This window comes from Onychostoma macrolepis, chromosome 13, assembly GCF_012432095.1.
Source record: "Onychostoma macrolepis isolate SWU-2019 chromosome 13, ASM1243209v1, whole genome shotgun sequence".
Taxonomy (NCBI): Eukaryota; Metazoa; Chordata; class Actinopteri; order Cypriniformes; family Cyprinidae; genus Onychostoma; species Onychostoma macrolepis.
In genome coordinates, this window is record NC_081167.1 from 29,424,293 (window position 1) to 29,446,349 (window position 22,057).

Consider the following 22,057-nt stretch of genomic DNA (forward strand, 5'->3'; position numbering starts at 1 on the left):
ATAAAATTTATAGTTTCAAAAATGATTGAAATGGGATCAGACATTATAACCACAGTTGTTGTGGTTGGATTAATTAATAGCACTGCACTGACCATCTGCGAACATGACGAACAACTCTAAACAACAGTTTGTTTTAAATTATATTGCATGCATTAATGGCGATTCTTTTTTTGTTAAAAATGTTTTATGTTTATTAAAAACAGAAAAATACTTAATTTACTCACCATATTGTTCTAAACATGTCTAATTTTAAAACAGTTGCTGGTAGCCATTGACTTCCATAGTATGAAAAAGAAAAATACTAAAGAAGTCAATGGCTACCGGCCAGTAAATGATGACAGAATTCAAATTTTTAGGTGAACTGTCCCTTTAAACAGACAGAATTGATGGTTGAAAGCAAGGATAGTTGCCAAAACACAAACAAAACAAAACACAATACAGCAGTGGATATTCCAAAACTTCTTTAGTCCTTTTTAACTTTTTAACTTTTTAAAGGAAGAGACAACATTTAAGTTGTTATTCTGTCAAAAGTTGTAGTTCTCAAATTTATTATGCATACATTTATTATGCATATTCAGTAAATAATGACATATATAACTTATAAATACGCATTTATTGTACTTTTTTGTCAAGAAGTGAAAGATAGTGTATCATTTTTAAACATATTCAGGAACATGTTTCCATATGGTGAAAATAAATAAAACATCTGGAATCCTGACATTGTTGTTCTCTCAAATATGAATTTATTTTCCTGTTTAATGGGAAACGTACATACAGGAAGCTCAGGAGGAAAGGTCGGCGCCTCAGTGGCCTCTCTGTCCCATTGAAAACATTTAAGAGCTGACGAGTGTTCGCAGGGCATCACCTCTGTTCATCTCAGTCGTTCCTCCAGGACGGTCTCTCACGCTCGCACCCAATCAATAATGCAGAGCTCCGTCCATTACCAGACGTGCTGGAGAGAGAGATGCTTAATCACACGCATACATTACACTCGTGGGACACGCTGCACTGCACGAATGAACGGAGCTCCTGTAGGGCTTGTTGGCAAACAAAAATGAAAAAATAAATTATCAGTAACGTATGCCTCTCGTCATTTACTTCAGGCACTCTTGTACAGCTGAGACAATGTCATCAAAGATCAAGTCTCTGTTTTCCTTCGTGATCTGTGGGAGACAGACAGACAGACAGACAGCATCACTTAAATGTTTGTTTAAAAATGTTAAATAAATAATTTTTTATTTTTTTTTATTTCTAGGTTTTCCATGACTGTAGAAACTGTATTGACACACACCTTTCCCAAGGCAATTAAAAAATATTTTTTTTAAACTTTTTTTTTAAATGACAATTTATTAAAATTACTATTTAAAACTGACAATTATTTAATCATATAAAATAAAGCAATAAGCATTTATTGCCATGGCATTTAAAAAAATTCCCTGATATTTGCAGGTTTTCCATGACTGTAGAAACTATATTTGCATGAAAGTAAACCTGAAACATGGCAACAATGCAGTTGAATGATGATTTAAGTCAAACTGTTGTTTTGATCATATATAAATCACAGAAAAGGGAATCTGTGTCCTTTTAAAGTTTTCTGCACTGATTGTCTGTGGAATTTTGCAGAATAGATGTCCTTATTATATGTGACCCTGGACCACAAAACCAGTCTTAAGTCGCTGGGGTATATTTGTAGCAAAAGCCAAAAATACATTATATGGGTCAACATTATCGATTTCTATTTTATGCCAAAAATCATTAGGATATTAAGTAAAGATTATGTTCCATGAAGATATTTTGTAAATTACTTACCATAAATGTATCAAATTCATTTTTGATTAGTATTGCTAAGAACTTCATTTGGGCAACTTTAAAGGTGATTTTCTCAATATTTTTATTTTATGCATGATGTATAAATCATTTAAGATTGGTTTTGTGGTCCAGGGTCACATATATTGGTAGCTTACAGCATTATAAAATAATTAGTTTTAAGTCAAATCTCTTGCAGTTCAGAACACTGATTAAGTGCTGGAATGCACAGAATTTAGTGAATAATGCGAGTTTAAAATCTGTGCAGCTTCTGTTGATGTGGGCTCAGATTCCATACAGACCAAACAATAAGCAATGCACAGGAATCTGTGTTATCATTCATCATATCAGCAGCACAAACACATGTAAAGCACACAGCGATTGTTTCCACATGCATGGATTCATCATAAGCTGGTCTAGACACACGTCCTGTGTGACTCACGGATGAACGCTCAAATGAAGCCACACTTCCACTTTCCTCTGTGTAGAAGTCTAGCATGCATCAGATATCTTTTGGGGAACTATGCACTTTTGGTGATGAAAATGAGCCTTGATTAAAAAAAATTATTTAGGTCTAAATTTAAGAATTACAGCATGTATTTGAATTGCATGTAAAATTTCCATCCATTCTGAATTGCGCAGTTTTAACAAACTAATAAACCTAAGTGATGTATATGTGTCATGCATAAATGAAACGAGTCAGATTTGTGTACTCAAAAAAAAAAAAAAAAAAAAAAATCTTGACAGTTTATTATCTATTTGCCTCTGTTTGATTTTATTTAAATAATCATTTTCTAAATGCATTTATTCAAATTGTTTAGAATCAGCACTTTATTGTGAAAATTACATTTACTTGGCAAAAGATAAAAAATAAATGAATCCGGTTATTGTGCATTTAAAACTAATTCAGTTCATTACAAAAATTGTATGTTTTATTTCCAAGCCTGGCAGTTTAGAAATGACCATTTAGAAAAAAAGAAAAATGAAAAAAAAGAGACAATTTCAATATTCCTTGATATTTCAAAGTTTATTTGATTGTATAAAGGTTTCCAGGTTTGACTGATTGTATGAACTGTGTAATTATAACTACACCTGAAACAATTCAATTTATTCAGTTCAAAAGTATGAATATTGTTAAGATACAGCTAGCTGTGGAACAAGCAATGTTCAATTAGTTAATTAAAAATGATGAAATTCTGACTGGTTTTAATTAGGGCTGTGCAAATAATCGAATGTGATTATCATGCGCATCTCGTCAGTAAAGCCGGTTCTGTAATTAGTAGTCAATCTCCAAAGATTAGTGCTTTCAGATGGAGCGGCATTCAATACACAGAGCCATAGTTCATTGACAAGCTATGCAATATCGCGTTCATAATCGCAGGCGATACATCGCCGATAATAGTTTTAATTATGTTTGACTGACAAAAATGCACCACATTAAGTTTATTAGTTTGTTAAAACTGTGTTATATGCACAGAAAGTTTTATATGCAATTCAAATACATAAATCTTGTATTTAGGCCTACATTTTTTTGGAGTGTATCATAGGGTCATATAAACTCTTTGAAATGGGAAAAGGACACGAACAAAGTATTTCTTTAGCATCTAGTGAATAGTCTGCGGCATTTCTCTGCCACATGCATGAGTGTTGCATGCAAATAAAAGGCGAGAAGGAAGCTTGCTTGGAAAACTTGAGTGATGTAAAAAGTTTTTACCATAAATATCTTGATGTCCTGTCGGCTGCGCACTTCCTCCACCAGCGCGAGAGGTTTTCCTTTAGGAACAGGGATGGTGCCCAGGATGGAGCAGCTGGAGGCGTCCAGCGTCTGTCTCACCGCACGGATAAACGCTTGGCTGAACAGCTCCATCTTTCCGATCTCATCGATGACAAACAGCCTCTTGCTTCCCTCCCGCATCTGTTCATAATCAAACTCAAAACTCAGCAAGAAACATGATGTGGAAAGTTCAAGGAAATGTTCATTTAATAACCCTCATGTTGTTCCAAACCCTATGATTTTCTTTCTTTCACTAAACATCGACCGTGACCTGTGGCTGCTAAGCTCTAAAAATGACCAAATACATTTAATGTGATCATAAAAGTAGTTCTCTGATAATCTTCACAGCTCTCAAATCTCATTGATACATCTGCATATTCAAGTTTGGCACCTAAATAGGCTTTGTGAGCCTGGTGAACCTGATCTAAACCAGGTTGGCTTCATCAGGTTTTGTCAACTCAAAACTTACTCTGCAACTCTGAGTTTGTTCATCTGGCTTCGTGCTACAGCCCACAGAACTATTAATTTAGTCGTATAGTTTCTCGGTGTTGATAACTTCTCCAGTATTGCATTAAGTGCATCAGGGTTATTATAGTTAACTAAAACTAAAACCATACAAATACATTTCTGTTACTTAAAATAAAGGTTAACTGAAATACATCTAAGTTACTAAAATATAAAATGTAAATGTAAACCCTTTGTGGTTCTGGTATGTTATTGTTGTTAATGAGTAAAAACAAATTATTACTTTATTTCAGCTATAGTTGCCAGGTAACATTTCTAATTTTCATTTAGTTTAACTTGAATTACTAACAGAACAAAACTGAAATAAGTGAAATCAAAAATATATATACATTTGAAAAAAAAAAAAAAAAAAAAAGACAAAACATCTGTTACTTAAAATTAAAAAAAAGTTAATCCGAAATTAAATAAAATACTATTATTTAAAAATCAATAAATAAACCCGATTCTGATGTTAAGTAAAAATCAATAAAAAAAACAAACTTATTTTATTTCAAGTTTTCATTTGCTGTGAAAATGAAGAAAAAATGTATAGACATTAAAATAAAAATATTAATAAAAATGACAAAACATTAAGAGTTAACTGAAATTAAATAATATATATATAAAAACTTAAACCAGTGTGGTTCTGGTATATGTTTTTGTTTATCATCAAGTAAAAATCAATAAAAAAAACAAACAAAAAAACTATTTATATCAGCTAGTTTATGCCTTCCCTTTTTCTTTTATCTTATCCTTTATCCCTTCCTGTCCTATAGCTTTTACTATTTTGAACGATGACTGAAACCTTATGATAAATCGCTTGTTGTATTCCTCAACTGTTGCTTTGGATAAAAGCGTCTGTCAAATGAATAAATGTAAATGTAAATAAAATGTACCATAATTTTTATATACGGTTTTTTGTTGTTAGTAAGTAAAAATCAGTTTGTGTACTAACATGTACTAACATAACTAAAAGGAAAATTAAAGTAAAAATGAAAAAAAAAAGATAAAAGACTAAAACTTTTAACTAAAATTAAAATGGGAAATATGACAAAAACAAATTCAAAATACTAATAAAAACTATGATCATATCTCAATGATACTAAAATAACACTGAAGTGCACTCAAAGGTCTTGTACACGGCGCATCCTACGCTACTATCACAGATGATGAAGATGAAGGCTCTGGCAGCAGACACACTCAATGTGTCCGTCAGAAACGCATGACTCTGGGTCACAGAGAGATGAAATATGTGTCTGCATATGATGGTAGCATAGTGGTGAAGATATGCAAATTCATCATAAAAGAGTTGCAAAATTGTCCGATCACGCAACATTTCCAGTGAATAATAACTTAAATTTCCTCACAAAGCTATTGTGTGGTTTCACTACACTACTTTTATCATGCTTTTTGTCATTTGTGGAGCTAGAATCATTTTTTTGGATAGTTTTTGAGGCTTTCAAAGTCAGGCCAGAGACTTTCCCTGTAGTTAAATGTTTAGAATTTGTAAATAAAAACAATTATTGGAGTGTTTCACAAGAAAATACTATTTCAGTCTTTGTACTTCAAAATTTCATGTTTAATTCAATGTCTTACTTTTTTTTTTCTAAGTGAAAAATATTTCAAAGCAGTGTTATTTTAGCATCACTGAGATACTATTATAGTTTTTATTCATATTTTGAATGAGGTTTTATTATATTTTCTGCTTTCATTTTAATTTTAAAGTTGTAGTAATTATGTTGTGTTTTTTTTGTAATTTTTAGTAGTTTTCGTATTAATTTAATGTTTCAATAATTTTTTTAATGTTTTATTTCAGTTTTATTTATTATGTTAAATCAAGATAAACTAAATTAAAAGTGTTTTTTATACTTAATTTTATTCCAGCTAATATTTATTTTATTTCAAATAACAAAATTGTTTAAGGTTTTAATTTTAATGTACCAACATAACTAAAACAAAATTAAAAAAAAGTTTATATAGACATAAAAAAACAAACAAAAAAACCCTAAAAAAATTACAAAACATCTGTTACTAATAGTAAAATACAAGATAACTGAAACTATGAAAAACTTAAACCCTGACTGGTTATTAAATGAAGCTAAACTAAACTAAATTAATATAGTTCGGTTGAAATAAAAAATAAAATAAAAAAAGTTGCATGTTTTAGATTTTATTATATTTAAGTTAATGTTTATTTTATTCAAGTAACAAAAATGTTTGTTTTTTTTAAAACAAAACAAACAAAAAACTTAAACTTATCATATTTTTAGCTAGTTGCCAGATAACATTTCCTCTTATAACGTCATGTACTAACAAAACAAAAACTGAAAAAAAGAGTAATAAAAAAACATATACACTAACTAACAAAAATGACAAAACATCTCTTATTTAAAATAAAAGTGAAATGAAACGAAGTAAAATATTATTTAAAAAAAACAGAACTTAAAATTCGTTAAACTTGATGTACCTAACATAACTAAAACCAAAACTAAAATAAAAATGAATAAAAAAAAATAGACATTTAAAAAAGATAATAAAAATGACAAAGCATCTAACTTAAAATAAACAAAACATCTTACTTAAAATAAACTTGACTTAATATTTCAAATAAAAAAAGTTTAAGATTTTAGTTTCAATATCTATTTTGATGTACTAACATAATTCGTTTTAATTTTAGTTAACTATACTAACCATTTTATAGTAAATCCACCATTTTTGTTTTATTGTACCACAGTTTAGTTTTGTTTCACTAAATGATAAACCCAACAGCACACATCTTGTTTCGTCTAGTTTAACTGGATGTACTAACATAAGCAAAAAATAAAAATAAAATGAATAAAAATATACAGACAATAAATAAATAAACAAACAAACATACATCTCCGTTACTTAAAATAAAAATAAAAAAGTTAACTGAAATGAAATAAAACATAAAATTCATTCATCCATACATACATCTCTGAAAAGAGGAAGAGCGAGACTCTCAAATGACTGGAGATCGACCACGTACTGTCCGACCCTGCATTCACGTCCACCTGCGGCGGATTGAGCGCTGGATCAAACACAGAAGAGTGTGTTAGTGATTGACGACAGCAGTAAATACACAAGAGCAGCGGATGATTGATGGAGAGACGAGCAGATACCTGAGCCTGGACAGCCGTCCTCTGTCCCCTGTGAGTGTGACCACATCAAAGCCCACTCTCCTGCCCCGCTCTCGGACCTCCTCCGTGTAGAAACCGCTGATAGAGACCCCGGCCGAGACGACGGCATCACACACCTTCTTCACCAGAGTGGTCTTACCCACACCTAGCAGACAGAAACATCTTATGTCACCTTGAATGGGTTTATTTTGCGAAAATGACTGGCTGACTGTAAGTGATCTCACTACATGGCGACTTAACAGATAAATTAATAAATGCACATAATATTTTAATTTGAATATTGAAATTTTATGTAAAAGGAAAATGCTGTGAAGTATGGAAGACTGTTTCTGCCACAGGATAAAAAAATTAAAAAGGTAATTGTGACTTTTTTATCTAACAATTCTGACTTTATATCACAAAAAAAGTACATGGAAACTATCCAAAAATTCTGTTAATCCTAAAGCAGTGAGAACTGCATCTCTATATTCATCCTATATGTGTCCACTTAAGGTGAAAAAAACAACAACAACAATGCTTTTTGTCATTTGTGGAGCTAGAATCACTTTTTTGGATAGTTTTTGAGGCTTTCAAAGTCAGGCCAGAGACTTTCCCTGTAGTTAAATTTTTTTAATTTGTAAATAAAACAACAATTATTGGAGTATGTTTTACAAGAAAATACTATTTCAGTCTTTGTACTTCAAAATTTCATGTTTAATTTAATGTCTTACTTTTAAAAAAAAAATTCTAAGTGAAAAATATTTCAAAGCAGTGTTATTTTAGCATCACTGAGATACTATTATAGTTTTTATTCATATTTTGAATGAGGTTTTATTATTATATTTTCTGCTTTCATTTTCATTTTAAAGTTGTAGTAATTATGTTGTGGGTTTTTTTTGTCATTTTTAGTAGTTTTCGTATTTATTTAATGTTTAAATAATTTTTTATTTCAGTTTTATTTATTATGTTAAATCAAGGTAAACTAAATTAAACGTTTTTTTTTAATACTTAATTTTATTCCAGCTAATATTTATCTTATTTCAAATAAAAAAATTGTTTAAGGTTTTAATTTTAATGTTCCAACATAACTAAAACAAAATGTAAAAAAAAGTTTATATAGACAAAGAAAAAACAAACAAACAAACAAACAAAAAAAAGCCTAAAAGAATTATTGCTGTATCTGATTGTATTAGTCTATATAAAATGATAGTCAATGTAAAAAGAGCAAATGGGAGAAGCAGATGAACACAAAACAGCAGAACAACAAAGTTAAAGAGGGTAAACTTCAACTAAACTGTGCTCGTATGTTTTAAACACTTCGGCTACTTTATGTTCAACAGTGGTTACATACACATATGTTTAATTGTTTGATTAAAACTATTGCTAGGGACAATTTAGTAGTCGCTGGATATCGGTAGAGAGATGTCATAGCGTCTCTACTAAATTCTACGCCCTTGGTTTACTCGCGTTTCTACACATTTCCATGGGAACCGCTACTGAATGTGATGAGTAGGTGAAGGCAGAACAGAATTAACAACTTTTGCGTTTACTTTGTAAATGTATGATTCATTTTACCGGGAACGCCGGTCAGGAACACGTGCTTCATCATTTACAGATGGTTCCTGCTGCTTTAGTTCAGGTCAGGATCCCACACATGTACACAGCAACATTCTTCTTCTTCTAGTTTTTTTTTGTCGAGTTACACACTGCTACATTACTTCCGGCAGCATAATATGACGCAAGCGCAGAGGAAGTAACGCGTGCAGATTCAAAAGTTTATAAATGAGGAAAATGGTTGTTGCGCAAGGATGTATTAATTTCTCACAAGGAATATGAACTAATCTGCTGTTTTTGTTTTAAATGAATGCACGATTTATTTTACTCTCAAATTATTTATTCTCAAAGAGGTGTAGACTAACAGAAAAGGAGAAATAGTAAATTATATGTTGTCAAATAATTATATCTATAGGACTTAAAATTCTATTAGTTTAGGGTCGTTTCTGATTATCTGCAGCTTTTTTAGTAAAAATAAATAAATAAATGCATTACTGAAAAAAAAAAAAAAAAAACATTACTGTTTAACTTGAATTTAAGAAATAATTTAATATCAAAGAAATATTGTGGAGGTGGTGTGCCAATAAGTAAAATATAATATAAATTAAAAAATAAAAATATAATTTTATAACTTGAACTGACAATAAACAGTCGTACTTTTATTAAATAAAGTTAAGAAAGATTAATAAATACTGTAACAAATGCATTGCTTTTTGTAAGTTAATGTATTATATATATATGTGTATAATGTGTATATAAATCAGATTTATATTATACAACATTACTGTTATGTTTAAAGATTTAAGTGTATATACAGGGTGTTTTTTGTGAGAAAAGCATGAAGCATCTCATTCACAACAAATATTAATAATCCACATTGCCATTTTATCCCTTCTAAATGACTTAACACTGGTTCATTAATCATTTCTCAATGGATTTAAGCCTGTGATTTGAAAACAACTTTGTTTATTGCTGTAAAAATATTTTTTATTTGCTGTTTCACAAATTCTGAAATTTGTTTATTAATAATAAAATCTCTTAAATACTTGTCAACATATCAAAAGCTGCATTTGTTCAAACAGAATGAATACACAAGTAACTGTTTGCTAATGAATGCAGTTTTATGCAAGAATTCATATTGACTAATAAATCAAATGTATGTTGGTTTCTGGTGTAAACTCATTTTCACTATTAAATTAACATTGCTTAATCACAGCGTATATCCTGGAAGTTTGCTGATGACCAGTTCTGAAATGTGATGGTAATTCTTGTCCAGTCCCAGAGAGTCCAGCTCATCCCGTTCCTCGTCAGCGTCCATCTGCTCTGAAGATGAAATGGACTTTAGCACCGGGTTATTAGCGGCTAAATCGGAGTCCTCTGACACCCGGCTAAATGTCATGGCCTTGTCACCGGGGTCACTGTCAAAGCTCTCCGATTTTCCAAATGTCCTGCGCACAGATGGAGTCTTTTGTCCAGCACTCTGTGATCCAGGCCTGTGACGTCCGGACTCAAACTCATCCTCATCTGAAGACAGACTCAGAGCGGAGGTCTGAAGACGTGGTCGGATGACGTGTGTGTTTTTGAGAGCGCGTTGTGGAGACTTCTCCGCTTTGACAGGAACAGGTACACTTTTGCTTGCATGAGAGGAACTTGAAGAGCTGGAACTGCTGTTTCTTTTACGTCTGCTTGGTTCTGGACTGCTAAACGGGTCGGGTGAGTATCCCTCGGTTGTGTTTAGGCTTGTGAAGTCGTCTTGATACTCCTCATGTCCGTAGGAGCTGTTACTCAAGCTTGTCCTGCAAGGACGGCTGCTTCCTCTACTATCTCCTCTCTGGAAGCTAAAGTTTGAATCATGAATAGATGAAGCTGAATGCTGGTCACTGCGGTCTGAATCCTGACTTGGAATATGAACTTGAGCTTTTTTGTCTTTCTCAGTCAAATGACTTTCCTCATTTGTGATATGCTTTCCAATACTTTGTCTTGTTTGTGATTTTGATGGAGTTTGAATTGGTGTTGGGTGCATATCAAAACTGCTAACTAATGTTTCAACAGTTTCATCTAAACGAACACCTCTGCTAACTGCCTTACGGACACGTTTATGGTTAGATGATGATGGCTGGTCCCGTTTTGCATTCTGGTATTCGATGCATTCGTGTCGTTTGGTACCTTGTTTGAGCAGTTTGAGTCTGAGACGAAAAGTGTTTGTCAAGCCGTATTTAAGCGTCTTCTTAGGTTGCAACTTTTCTTTGTTTCTCTTCGCACCAGTTGCACTCTTTAATGCTTTTATCTTGCATTGATCAAGTCTCTGTTTAGGACTTGTTTTCTGATTCTCAGCTTTGGGTTTTGCTCCTGACGGTTCCTGTGCTGATGTGTACAGCCACGCAAGGTTAGGATGAACCGATAAGGGCTGCTGCTGCTGCTGCGCCGTCTGGATGTTCAGCTGTGAGAGTTCAACTAGTAAAGCATTCAGAAGTGGTAACTGTCTGATAACATCCCCAAATGGAGCTGAGTCCGTCTCTTTATGCTGCGTCCTTGGAGTCGAAGTTAACTTAATCGATCTGTCCGCCTTTACAGCCATCATCTCTGCAAAATCACTCATGTCAGATGATTCTACTTCATTATTTCCATCTTCTGGATCCTCAATATTAAGGCTCTCCATTACTGCAAGTAACCCTGTAAAGCCTGAAATAGGAAACAATAGTTATTTTTTAAAATGAAACAGTTTGCATATGTGACCCTGGAGCACAAAACCAGTCATAAGTGTCAATTTTTCAAAATTGAGTTTTCTACATCAGCTGAATGAATAAGCTTTCCATTGATGTATGGTTTTTTAGGATTGGACAATATTTGGCTGAGATACAACTATTTGAAAATCTGGAATCTGAGGATGCAAAAAAATCTAAATATTGAGAAAATCACCTTTAAAGTTGTTTATATTAAGTTGTTAGCAATGCATATTACTAATCAAAAATTAAGTTTTTATATATTTACGGTAGGAAATTCACTTCATGGAACATGATCTTTACGTAATGTCCTAATGATTTTTGGCATAAAAGAAAAATTTATAAGTTTGACCCATACAATGTATTTTTGGCTATTGCTACAAAAATATTGCTTTATTTTATATGGTGAAAATATGGAGGGAAAAAAAGCTCAGTTTAATTCAGAAACTTAAACTGGGCAAAAATATGACATTTGGTGCAGATGCTGATATTTATATAGCCAAAAAGATGAAATTCTGTTGCTTGTAATGTAAATCAATGAGATCTTTATAACATTGTAACAGACTACTTTACATAAAATGATATAAATATCATTCGTCACTCTATATCTTCAATATCATCTTAGTAAGATGATATTTACATGATCAAAATATATAATGCAATGCAATACAATGATGATTGAGAGATGAACAAATAGATGTTCCTCAGAAGCCTGATGATCATATTTGATACTCACATTTGAATATGATTTTTCTAAAAAAATAAAAATAATGTCAAGATAATGAAGTGAACCTAAGTTGCTTTAGTTCAGTAAATGTTCATCTTGAAATATTACTAACAATGTACAAGTTGTTCTTATGTCTACTTTATAAAAATAAGTAAAGATTTGACCGCAAAAATACACATGAAGCATGAGCTGAAGGGCTTTTACTTGCTAAAAAAAGTATAAACTATCAATCAAATGACAAGGCATTGCGTGCAATAGGTTTTTCATCAAGGTTTTGATCATTATTAACATCCTACTTTTACTCTCCTGTCGGTTCTTCGCGCTGGAGCTGTAAACCAGAGGCGGAGGGCAGAATGTGGTGTATTCCTGTGCATCTTCAGCCCATGAGATTCTCTGTTTTTTCTCTGTTGTCTCAGTTTGAGTAAAAGCCGAAACCCTGGCTGCTTTGCTTCTGATATCACAATATCAGCAGATTCTCCATTCAGGCTTGTGTGTTGTAAAAGGACATTCCCAGAATGATTCTCATGTGCTTTTGTTGGCATCCCATCTTTTTCAAGACATCTTGCATGCGCTGAGGAGTCTTGTCCTCCTTTTCCACGAGTCACACCGACTTCATACACTCTGTTTTCTGGGATATGAGGAATTAAATGAGCTCCTAGACTTACAATTTTATAAGCCAGAGAAATAACACCTATGCTTCTGCCCATCAGATTGCATATTGGGGTGGTCAATCTCTCTCCATAAGCAGATGGGTTGCCAATACCGTGTTTTTCCACATCAGATTTGATTTTCTCCGTCACTTTAGCGAGCGAAATCAACGAGCTTCCTATAAGTTTAGGAATCTCATCTTTTACATCCAACACCATTGCATAGAGAGGGGTGTTCATGAGATGAGTGTGTAGCGAATGCAAATTGATTTTAAAAAGACACGATTTGCCTTTATGGAAGGAATACTTGAGATGTTCCCCATCATCTGGTTGAGATACAGCCTCAGGTGATAGGCTTAGATCAGCGTATCCTGATTTAGATGGAAGATCCTCTTGTTTTGATCGGGATATCAGCAGTGTGGGGAAATCTAAGAAGCGAACAGCCACCGCAGGATCCAAAACATTGCCACGTGAACCGTCAAAGCAAACGTAATCGATCACCATTTCCAGCGAGAAGAGAGTTTCTTGCGTTGATGACATGTTCCTAAAACAAATCGCTTTCATATATAAATGCTCATTTTTAAAGGAGAGATTGTTTATATGTTAAACGCTGACCTCGGAAGCGGGTGCGTGAGAGCGTCGCGTCGCCTAGCAACGACATCGTCGCAGGATTGATACGTCACGGACGCAGAGGGTTATTGGGAAATGTAGTTTGTTAGTTTGTCCTTTTCATAAATTACACTATATTGCCAAAAGGTAAAGAGTTTTTGGCTCAAGATCTGCATTTAAAGTCACACCAGAGGTGTTCAGCTTGGATTAGGACTTGGCTTTCTGCAGACCACTCAAGTTCTTCCACACTGACTAAATCAATCATTTCTTTTTGAACCTTGTCTTATACACAGAGGCATTGACATGTTAGAATAGAAAAGGGTCTTGTCCAAACTGTTGCTTTAAAATTAGAAGCACACAATTCCCTAGAATATCACTATATGCTTAAACATTAAGATTTGTACTCATGGAAATTACTAAAGTAGTCAAACCTGTTCATTAGAAGGGGGTGACCCAATACTTTTGGCAATATAGTGTATTTTAAACAATATTGTAGTCAAGTGTTAGTAAAGCGTACATATTATTACTAAGTATAATACTGATTGATAAGTGGAACTGTTTTTTTTTCTTTTTTTTTTATTATACCCTGATACATTTTAAAATGTTATTTTCTTATGGTATGGTTTGCATTATTTTAACCATGTACACTTGGTAACGTGTTGCTAACGAATGGAACATTTCTCTTAAACTTGTTCTGTGGTTGTTAAATAATAATAATAATAATAATAATAATAATAAAAAGAATAATTATTGATCCCTCTTTGGAAATTCCAATTGACAAAGCAGAATATATATTTTCATAAATACCTAAATATTATTATTTATTTTTAAAGTTATTATTAATAAGTATTGCATAGGTACACATGAACCAGTGGCCAGTGTAATGTGTTTTTACTGGTCAGCCGCAGTAATTTTTAATTAAAATAATACTAGATAAATGACAAAGCATTTATTTATTTATTTTTAATACAATATATATAATTAATTAGTGAACGTAATGTTGTTTAAACATTTTCACACACACACACACACACACACACACACACACACACACACACAAAACTGCCAATAAGTTAACTTCACTGAATTGTTTTAAATGTGTAATTCAAGCACACTCAATTTGGTTTATTTCAAAATCCTAATTTGTATTTAAGACAAAAAAAAAATCATTCTTTGATGTCCTTCTTTCCTCGGTCTTCCAGTTGGGGCCACTATTACTCCAGGTTCAGATCATAGTTGTTTTTCAATTGATATCCAAGAATATTTCAACCTTAAATACCCAAAGGCCAAACAATCTCAACCTAAATGACCTGATGTGAAAACTATGAAGTTTTCAGAGATACCTTCAGTGATAAGTCTATTTACTGCTGTACATATATATATATATATATATATATATATATATTATTCCTGGCCTCCTTGTGAACAAGTGTGTGGGCGGAGTTTGACAACATCTCAACCAATCATCTGCCGCGGTGGGCGGAGCCACAGACCGGCTTCATGTGATCCGAACAAACGGCAGTATTTGGCTGGAGTGAGTGGAGGGTGAAGATACCAGCTGCTCTGAGAACATCAGTGTTTCTGTGTGGAATATGATCATTCACTGGCTCTGTATTTCAAAGGAATGAGACTGACGTTCATCTGCACATTATGGGAGTTTCTTTTACTCTGAATGCTGAAGGTAAGGTTCACTTTTTTTTAAAAAGTAGTCCACTACCAGGTAGACAGTCTTTACATATTGTGTTGCGATTTTGTAACAATAGCTGCAGTGAGTTTCTTTTAGTTTAGTAAATATGTGTCAGGTTTAGTAATGATGTAAACCCTTGAATTGTGACCTAATGAGCTGCCTACCTAGGCGTCACAGTCGCGTGCAGCAGGTTTGGGCGTTTTGGGCGCGTTCCTTGTTGTCAACGCAAATGATGCCCAAATATGATGTCTGTTTGACAGCTCACTAAGTATTGAGAAAGTCCTTCTGTTTTGGAGCTTTGTGAAAAATCATTACCTGAGTTCTCACTGTTGTGTATGTGTGTCCTTGAAACAATACTGAGAACTCCTATCACACAAACACAGACTCCTGACACATGCATTTTGTCATTTTGTATCTTTATTGTATTTGTTATGGGATTTTCCTGTATCTCTGGAATTATCAGGTTCAAATGTAGCCCAGGGACTGTGCTTTAAATAACACAAAGGCAGTCGAGATAAAGTTGATTTTAAACACAGGCTGTCAGATATCCACTAGAGGGCTCTTGAATGTTCTTTTGGATCAACAATCCAGTGCATAATGTCAAATTTTCTATTATAATGATTATCCATACCACATGTTTCCAATCCATTAGTCTTTGCAAGGCAGAATTATGAGTTTGGTCATCTATACCACAATAACATTCAGTTTATATTTATGTTTACGGTTTAGTTGCTATTCTGATGCTTGAGTGACAAATATCAGATTGTATATTTCTTGAGATGTGATGATGCTTTATTTATAATGATATTTAAGTATATTTCTAAGTATAATCTGTACTGTAGGCTTTGGTTTATAAAATTTTCTGTTCTTTCTTTTGTGTTTCATGTACCATGGTAATTTCATGGTTAATAATGAGTGATCACTCTTTATTCTGCTCTAAACAAAGAAATCATAAGTGCTTTAGTGTCTGTGTTAACAGTGTAGATATTAATGCAAGCATCTTTATGCTGTGTCACTCAGAGGACTACAGTATGAGTGTTTTCTCTTTCTTCTGAACGGCCAGCGTGTATCAGATTATAGCTAGGTAATTGCACGTTTGATTAGACAAGTTACACAGTCAAGTCCTTGTGTCAAGGTTAATAAAGCCATTTTCTTTATAGCCGTATGAGTAATACGTGAGGGATACGGACAGGAGAAAATCCTTCTGATGTTCGGTTCTTTCGTGCTGGTGAACGAAATTGCACCCCAGTCTCTGAGGATGAAACTGCCTGGAAAGCCTTTATACTTTGTAGACTCAGAAGTGCATTGTTCTTCAAGGTGAAGTGTGCTATTAAAATAGTTTATTCTAGTCTAGTTTAGGCTAGATAAGTATATGTGAACTATCAGTATGTTTATTTTCCCTAAAAGTGATTTGGTTGCAGATGGTGGGAAAAATGCATTGTTAAAGTTGTGATGAAATGGAAGTAGCGACAGATATTTTGTTCTGTATTGTGACGTACATCTGAGTGAAATGGATTTTTGAAAAATAAAAAAATGTAGGGCTGGTTTCAATCTATCGGTTGTTGATTGAGCATTGCATTTAAAAAAAGTGAAATACATGCTTATGCGCAGAAGATATGTTCACAATAAGATCAACATGTCTTTAGAAAATAGATAGGATGCATTTTGATTTAATGCCGACATTAAATGCAAATAACACACAGCGGCTAACCGTCTAGTCATGCATGCATAAATAGACTTATTGAATCCCAGATCTGTTGTTGACATCAAAGGCCGTTCATCCAAATCGAACTACAGCACTAATTGATCTGTCATTTGGTAGAAGTTAAACAAACTACAAAGTGGTGAAGTGAGATCTATAGTTTTGTTTCTCAAGGTGAAAGACTATGGTATTAGTCAGCGTGCGTTTTAAAAAGTCTCTTAATAGACTCTTGTTGTAGGCAACAATTGACAACATTGAACTGAATTGAATCAACAATGAATCTCAATTCTGAATCTAAATAATGACACTGTTGTCTTCTGTTGAGCTGCTTTGTAGCTGTAATTGAAAGCACTTTAAAATTGATGCAACATGCTTGATGCAATTTTGCAACATTAACATTGTTACTGTTTATTACTGTAAAGCAGCTTTGAAACAATCTGTATTGTGTAAAATGCTATATATGAAGGTGTCTTGGCTTGACTAGATTAAGTAAGTTGTGCATTTTCATTGTTATTGGCATGTTTAAGTTTCCTCGTTGTTTCCTTACATTCCCATGAGAGAAACGAGAAGTTTGTCTTCCCATCGCTGGGTTTAGATGGCACAGTGACTGCAGACGGATGTTTATCGTGCGTTGCACTCCTGAATGCATTCATAACATAATGACAGGAAATTAAAGCTCGTTTTGGAGTCCTCTCTTGAAAATAACATCTGTCAGGACAGGTGGACAGCTGCTCGCTGCCCTCACATCAAGCAGGAACTCTTTGTTTAATGTGCACCGAGTTAATACTAAGCATTTTTATGGGTTATTTGCATTGTTTTAGTGTGTCGGATATGGAAATGTGTTTCGATCTACTGTAGTATCAGTCTGATTGAATAGGACAGGGTTGTGAGACAACAAACATATGAATCTTAGCTGTGCATCTAATCCGTCGGATAGGAATAGAATATCTTGAGAAGTGGCAGTCAGGACCAAAGTATGCCAAGACAACTGTTTATCGCTGTTATCGCCCTCATTGCGTGATATTACATGGATATTTCATGTTTAACCAGAAGAGATGAGATAGAGTCCAAATTAAATGGATTAGTAGAGGCCATCTGCTCTTCATGTTTACTGGCAACTCCTTCAACATCTAATGGAGCCCATCAAAAATGGCCTTTCCTAAGGTAATAGTCACTATTATTAATGCTTACAGTGATTTATACAGACCATCGCTGCCAAGTATGAAACTTCATCAATTATGTTTATGGGCCAAACATGAATGATTCCTCAAAATCATAAAATAGGCAATCCACAAACTCAAATCATATCTACAGACCAAAATATCACAGAAACTTTTGGTTTGTGTGCATTGGAGAAGATTTTAATTTTTATTGCATATCATGGATCTTTAGCAATGCAAATTTGTGCTTGGTTTGTAATCAGTCACCCGTCTGGTTCATTCTCTCTTGTACTTGTTAATGACCAACACTTGTGACTGGCATCATCAGAGCAGATCTGTGCCAGCTGGTTGATGCCACAACAGGCCTGTTTGTTTATTCGAACCGCATTTGTGTAACTGTTGTCATTTGGCGGAGATGCGAGTATCACAACAATGAATGTTTTTGTTGGTTTTGGAATGTGGAAAATGTAATCTTCTTTTTAAAAAAAGGAGTGTTTTATCAGCTCTCAAACATGCTGTTGGGTCATTCTGTGTTAAGTCCACCAAATTTTAGAAACTTCCCAAACTAAAATTTTTGCTTTTGTTAACGAGAAAGACTAACATAAGTAGTGAAGAAAGCCAAAATATTAATCTCATGGACGTATGTTTACTAAGTAATTCACTATTTTGTAGAGGGTGGTCAAAATGAACATTTTCACCTGAGCTTTGGAGCCAAAATACAGGAGGGTAAAATGGCTTTAGAAAGATGGCAGCATTATTATATTATTTTTACACAGAGATTGGTTGGTCTATTAGCGAAATCTGTTGACTTGGCAATCTTTTTTGTTGTGTATGACAGTTCAAACACAGGAATTTTTTCCCAAAGGTTTGCATGGTTGTAACTCAAGAAGTATTAAAGATATCTTAATATCCTTTAAGATTCTGGTTCTTAACAAACTATTGGTATATTCATTTTTATGGCGATATATGGTTCAGTTCCAGAGATGTGAGGATGTCAAATTGTTAAATTGTACACATTTTCAGTTTCAAAAACCAAATGTGCGTTACTTTGCATACTGTACAGCTGATACTTTTTGTTTTAAAGAGAAATATCTGAAAAACAAATAGAGTGAAACAAAATAGACTTGAAGTTTCAACATTATCAAAACAATGGCATAGTACATACCTGTCCAAGTGGCATAAATATTCTTTTTCCAAAGTTTACATGTCTGCAACTCAAGAAGTATTAAAGATGTCTTAATATCCTTTTAGATTCTGGTTCTTAACAAACTTTTCTTTAGGCATATTAACTTTTAAGACCCTAAACGGTTCAGTTCCAGAGATATGGGGATCTCAATGTGGCTCCATGTGGAAATTGTTGAATACTACCCATTTTAAATGGTCGAAAACCAAATGCAGGTCACTTTGCATACAGATGACACTTATTGTGTATAAACTAAAGATGAATGTCTGAAAAACAAATATTGTTGAAGCTAGAAATACATCTTGTTTTTCTAGATCAAATTTATTTTAGAAGTCCTATTGGTTACTAGTAGTTAGGGTTGGGTACCGTTCACATTTGAACCGGTACGGTACCGGTACCGGTATCTGAAATTGCACCGGTACCCAACGGTACCTTTTTTCGGTACTTTACTCTCTGTGTAATAACAAAAACATTTATTTCAGTGAAAAAATAAGTCCAAAACTCTCAATTTCAACATTTTGAACAATTGGACCCAACAATTGTTTTTCTTTTTTTTCTTCCAGAAATTCTTGTGTTTTATTTTTTTTCTGATAATCAAATGAAGGCATGAAACATTTATTTATTTCTAATCAAATCAAAATGAAACCCTTTTATTTTTTTGGCAAACAAACAGAGGTTTACTGTTAAAATTAATACATGGTAGAAAAATTATGTGAATATACCTTTAAAAAAGTTATAATAATAATTGTATTTTTTCTACAATTAAGTCGTTAATGTGGTTGTAATAATTATTTTTATAATTTAATTGTTTTATTTAAATTTGTCAGTAAATGGAATATATAAAGACGTACATTATACTGTACAAAAGTAATACAAGTTTAATATATTTCTGTTACATGTTAAACCGCACTTTTATTTTGACAGGTTGCGTGAAGTTTCTGTGTGTATACAGTATGATATGATGCTAGTTTTCTCAAATGAAACGGTAAAATTCTCATGAAGTGACTCACAGCCTGTAAGTTCATGTGTTCATGTAGTGCAGAGGCGAAAATCACCGCGAGTTCACGTGTGCTTCAGTATTTGTTTATTAAACAAAACCGCGTCTCCGCCATTCATACATACCGAGGCTAACGGAACATGCAGGATTCATATTTAAACCGTCTTTTTGCGTTTTAATATTCACATACACTAGTTCATATCGCGATTCGAATTAAGTGACAGACATTCTTTTATTCATCCAAAACTTGCCGAATTCCGTGGCATTCCGCGTTATAGAGTAAATTCCGTTTATATGAATGGACTCCGCCATCCTGTCCGCGTTTTCGCGGAAACCATATGACCCTAGAAATGTAAGCACACTTCAGAACATTTCGGTTTGCCCTCTGTGTTGTGTTTTAAAGAGTTGCAGGGGTGACAAGTCACAGGGTCTCTCTCTCTCTCTGTCTCTCTCGTATGCGCCCAAATGCGTTCTCAGGTACCGAAATTTGGTACCGAATGATTTCATGTGAATCGATACTCGGTAGTACCGACGCAATTCGGTCCGTACCCTTAAAAGTACCGAGTTCGGTACCCAACCCTACTAGTAGTCCACTGCTGCTTTCACATTGGAAATTGAATAAGGTTAAACAGTTTGAATGCCACTATTATGTGTACAAGTTGTGTGTCTTTATCTCATTTAGATGTGTTTGGCTCATGATTTGAATGATAGGCCACTGTGGAGACATTAATTTTATTTGTAAGGCAGGTTGTGTAACACCCTCTTTAACCTCTGGCTGTATCCTGATCTTTGGCTCGAACACTTGACATTGTTCTTAGCTATAAGGACATGAATACACATATGAAATTTGAGCAGGTATATATCCATCATTCACTCGTCAGTGTGCACGCGTCCACCCCGACACCATCTCATCTTGCAGCTGGGTGAAGGAGACGCCCTGATTGAGTTTCTTATAGATGTTCTTGTGTTGCACGCGTGCAGGTATCAGGCGGAGATGATTTACTGGCTCAGGGAATGTCTGCTGCTGCTAATTTTGGCATTGTCATTGACGGTGCTTTATCCTTTTGTCTGTTGTTGTGTACGGATTCAGTCCCACAATGCATCTTTGAGTGCGGTTACAAGTGATTACAATTAAGAAATGAATGCTTTTATTCATCAAGGATGCATTACATTGATCAAAAGGGACAGTAACGACATTTATAATGTTGCAAAAGATTTTAAACTTCAATTAAATGCTGTTCTTATGAACTTTCTGTTCATCAAAGATTTCTGAAAAATAAAATGTATTATGGTTTCCACAAACATAAGAGCTGTTTTTAACATTTGATAATCAGAAATGTTTCTTGAGCAGGAAATCAGCATATTAGAATGATTTCTGAAGGAATATTAAGCTTTGCATCACAGGAATAAATTACAATTTACAATATATTACAATAGAAAGTAGTTATTTTAAATAGTAAATGTTTACAGTTTTTGCTGTATTTTTGATTAAATAAATAATGCAGATTTTTTAAATATAAGAGGCTTCTAACTTACTTGAAACAGGTCTTTAAAATGAAATCTACAGCAGAAAGTTGGTGGATCTGCATGCTGCAAAGATATTTTTTTAAGCATGTCCAGAGGTGAATGTGTGAGCGTGCATTTTCCAGGCGTGTATAATCACGTTACAGGCCCAATGTAAGCATGTTATGTTTTGCATATGAAATATAAGTTGGTTATCTCCTCATTCTGTCACTTATCCCATTCTGTTTCTGCCATCATGGCTTTACTGAAACATCTATATGAGAGGTTGGCAGTAAATGAAGCTGAAGTGGATAATTTTTGCACTGTAAGCACCCAGTTAA

At 33.6% G+C, this 22,057-nt stretch overlaps 3 protein-coding genes across 7 annotated transcripts in view; 1 reads left to right on the forward strand and 2 right to left on the reverse strand.

Annotated features, from left to right (window-relative positions):
- Nucleotides 1-539: 539 nt before the first annotated feature.
- ntpcr (nucleoside-triphosphatase, cancer-related) lies at nt 540-8,872 on the reverse strand. The gene is made up of 5 exons (XM_058795987.1): nt 8,800-8,872; nt 7,228-7,390; nt 7,040-7,136; nt 3,521-3,721; nt 540-1,163 (listed from the first exon to the last, which is right to left on the reverse strand). Exons 1-5 carry the CDS (start codon nt 8,831-8,833, stop codon nt 1,095-1,097), a joined length of 564 nt encoding a protein of 187 aa, XP_058651970.1. The 5' UTR covers nt 8,834-8,872; the 3' UTR covers nt 540-1,094.
- Nucleotides 8,873-9,594: 722 nt separating this feature from the next.
- On the reverse strand, nt 9,595-13,415 carry map10 (microtubule associated protein 10). The gene is made up of 3 exons (XM_058795196.1): nt 12,847-13,415; nt 12,525-12,679; nt 9,595-11,460 (listed from the first exon to the last, which is right to left on the reverse strand). The coding sequence occupies exons 1-3, from the start codon at nt 13,413-13,415 to the stop codon at nt 9,989-9,991; spliced, it is 2,196 nt and encodes a 731-aa protein (XP_058651179.1). The 3' UTR covers nt 9,595-9,988.
- A 1,609-nt stretch (nt 13,416-15,024) lies between these two features.
- Nucleotides 15,025-22,057, forward strand: part of LOC131552021 (signal-induced proliferation-associated 1-like protein 2) — a 153,566-nt gene continuing 146,533 nt past the window's right edge. For all 5 annotated transcript variants that reach the window (XM_058795370.1, XM_058795369.1, XM_058795368.1 and 2 more), the window contains exon 1: nt 15,025-15,165. The gene's annotated coding sequence lies outside the window, so the exon portion shown is untranslated. The remainder of the gene's footprint in view (nt 15,166-22,057) is intronic.

Coding starts and splice junctions, on each gene's coding strand:
- ntpcr (XM_058795987.1), bottom strand. CDS start 8,833: ATGATGAAGCACGTGTTCCTGACCGGCGTTCCCG. Junction 7,137..7,227: donor GGACGGCTGTCCAGGCTCAG/GTATCTGCTCGT, acceptor TGTTTGATCCAG/CGCTCAATCCGCCGCAGGTG. Junction 3,722..7,039: donor CTCTTCCTCTTTTCAGAGAT/GTATGTATGGAT, acceptor GATTATGAACAG/ATGCGGGAGGGAAGCAAGAG.
- map10 (XM_058795196.1), bottom strand. CDS start 13,415: ATGTCATCAACGCAAGAAACTCTCTTCTCGCTGGAAATGGTGATCGAT. Junction 12,680..12,846: donor CATATCCCAGAAAACAGAGT/GTATGAAGTCGG, acceptor TTGTGATATCAG/AAGCAAAGCAGCCAGGGTTT. Junction 11,461..12,524: donor GAACCGACAGGAGAGTAAAA/GTAGGATGTTAA, acceptor TTCCTATTTCAG/GCTTTACAGGGTTACTTGCA.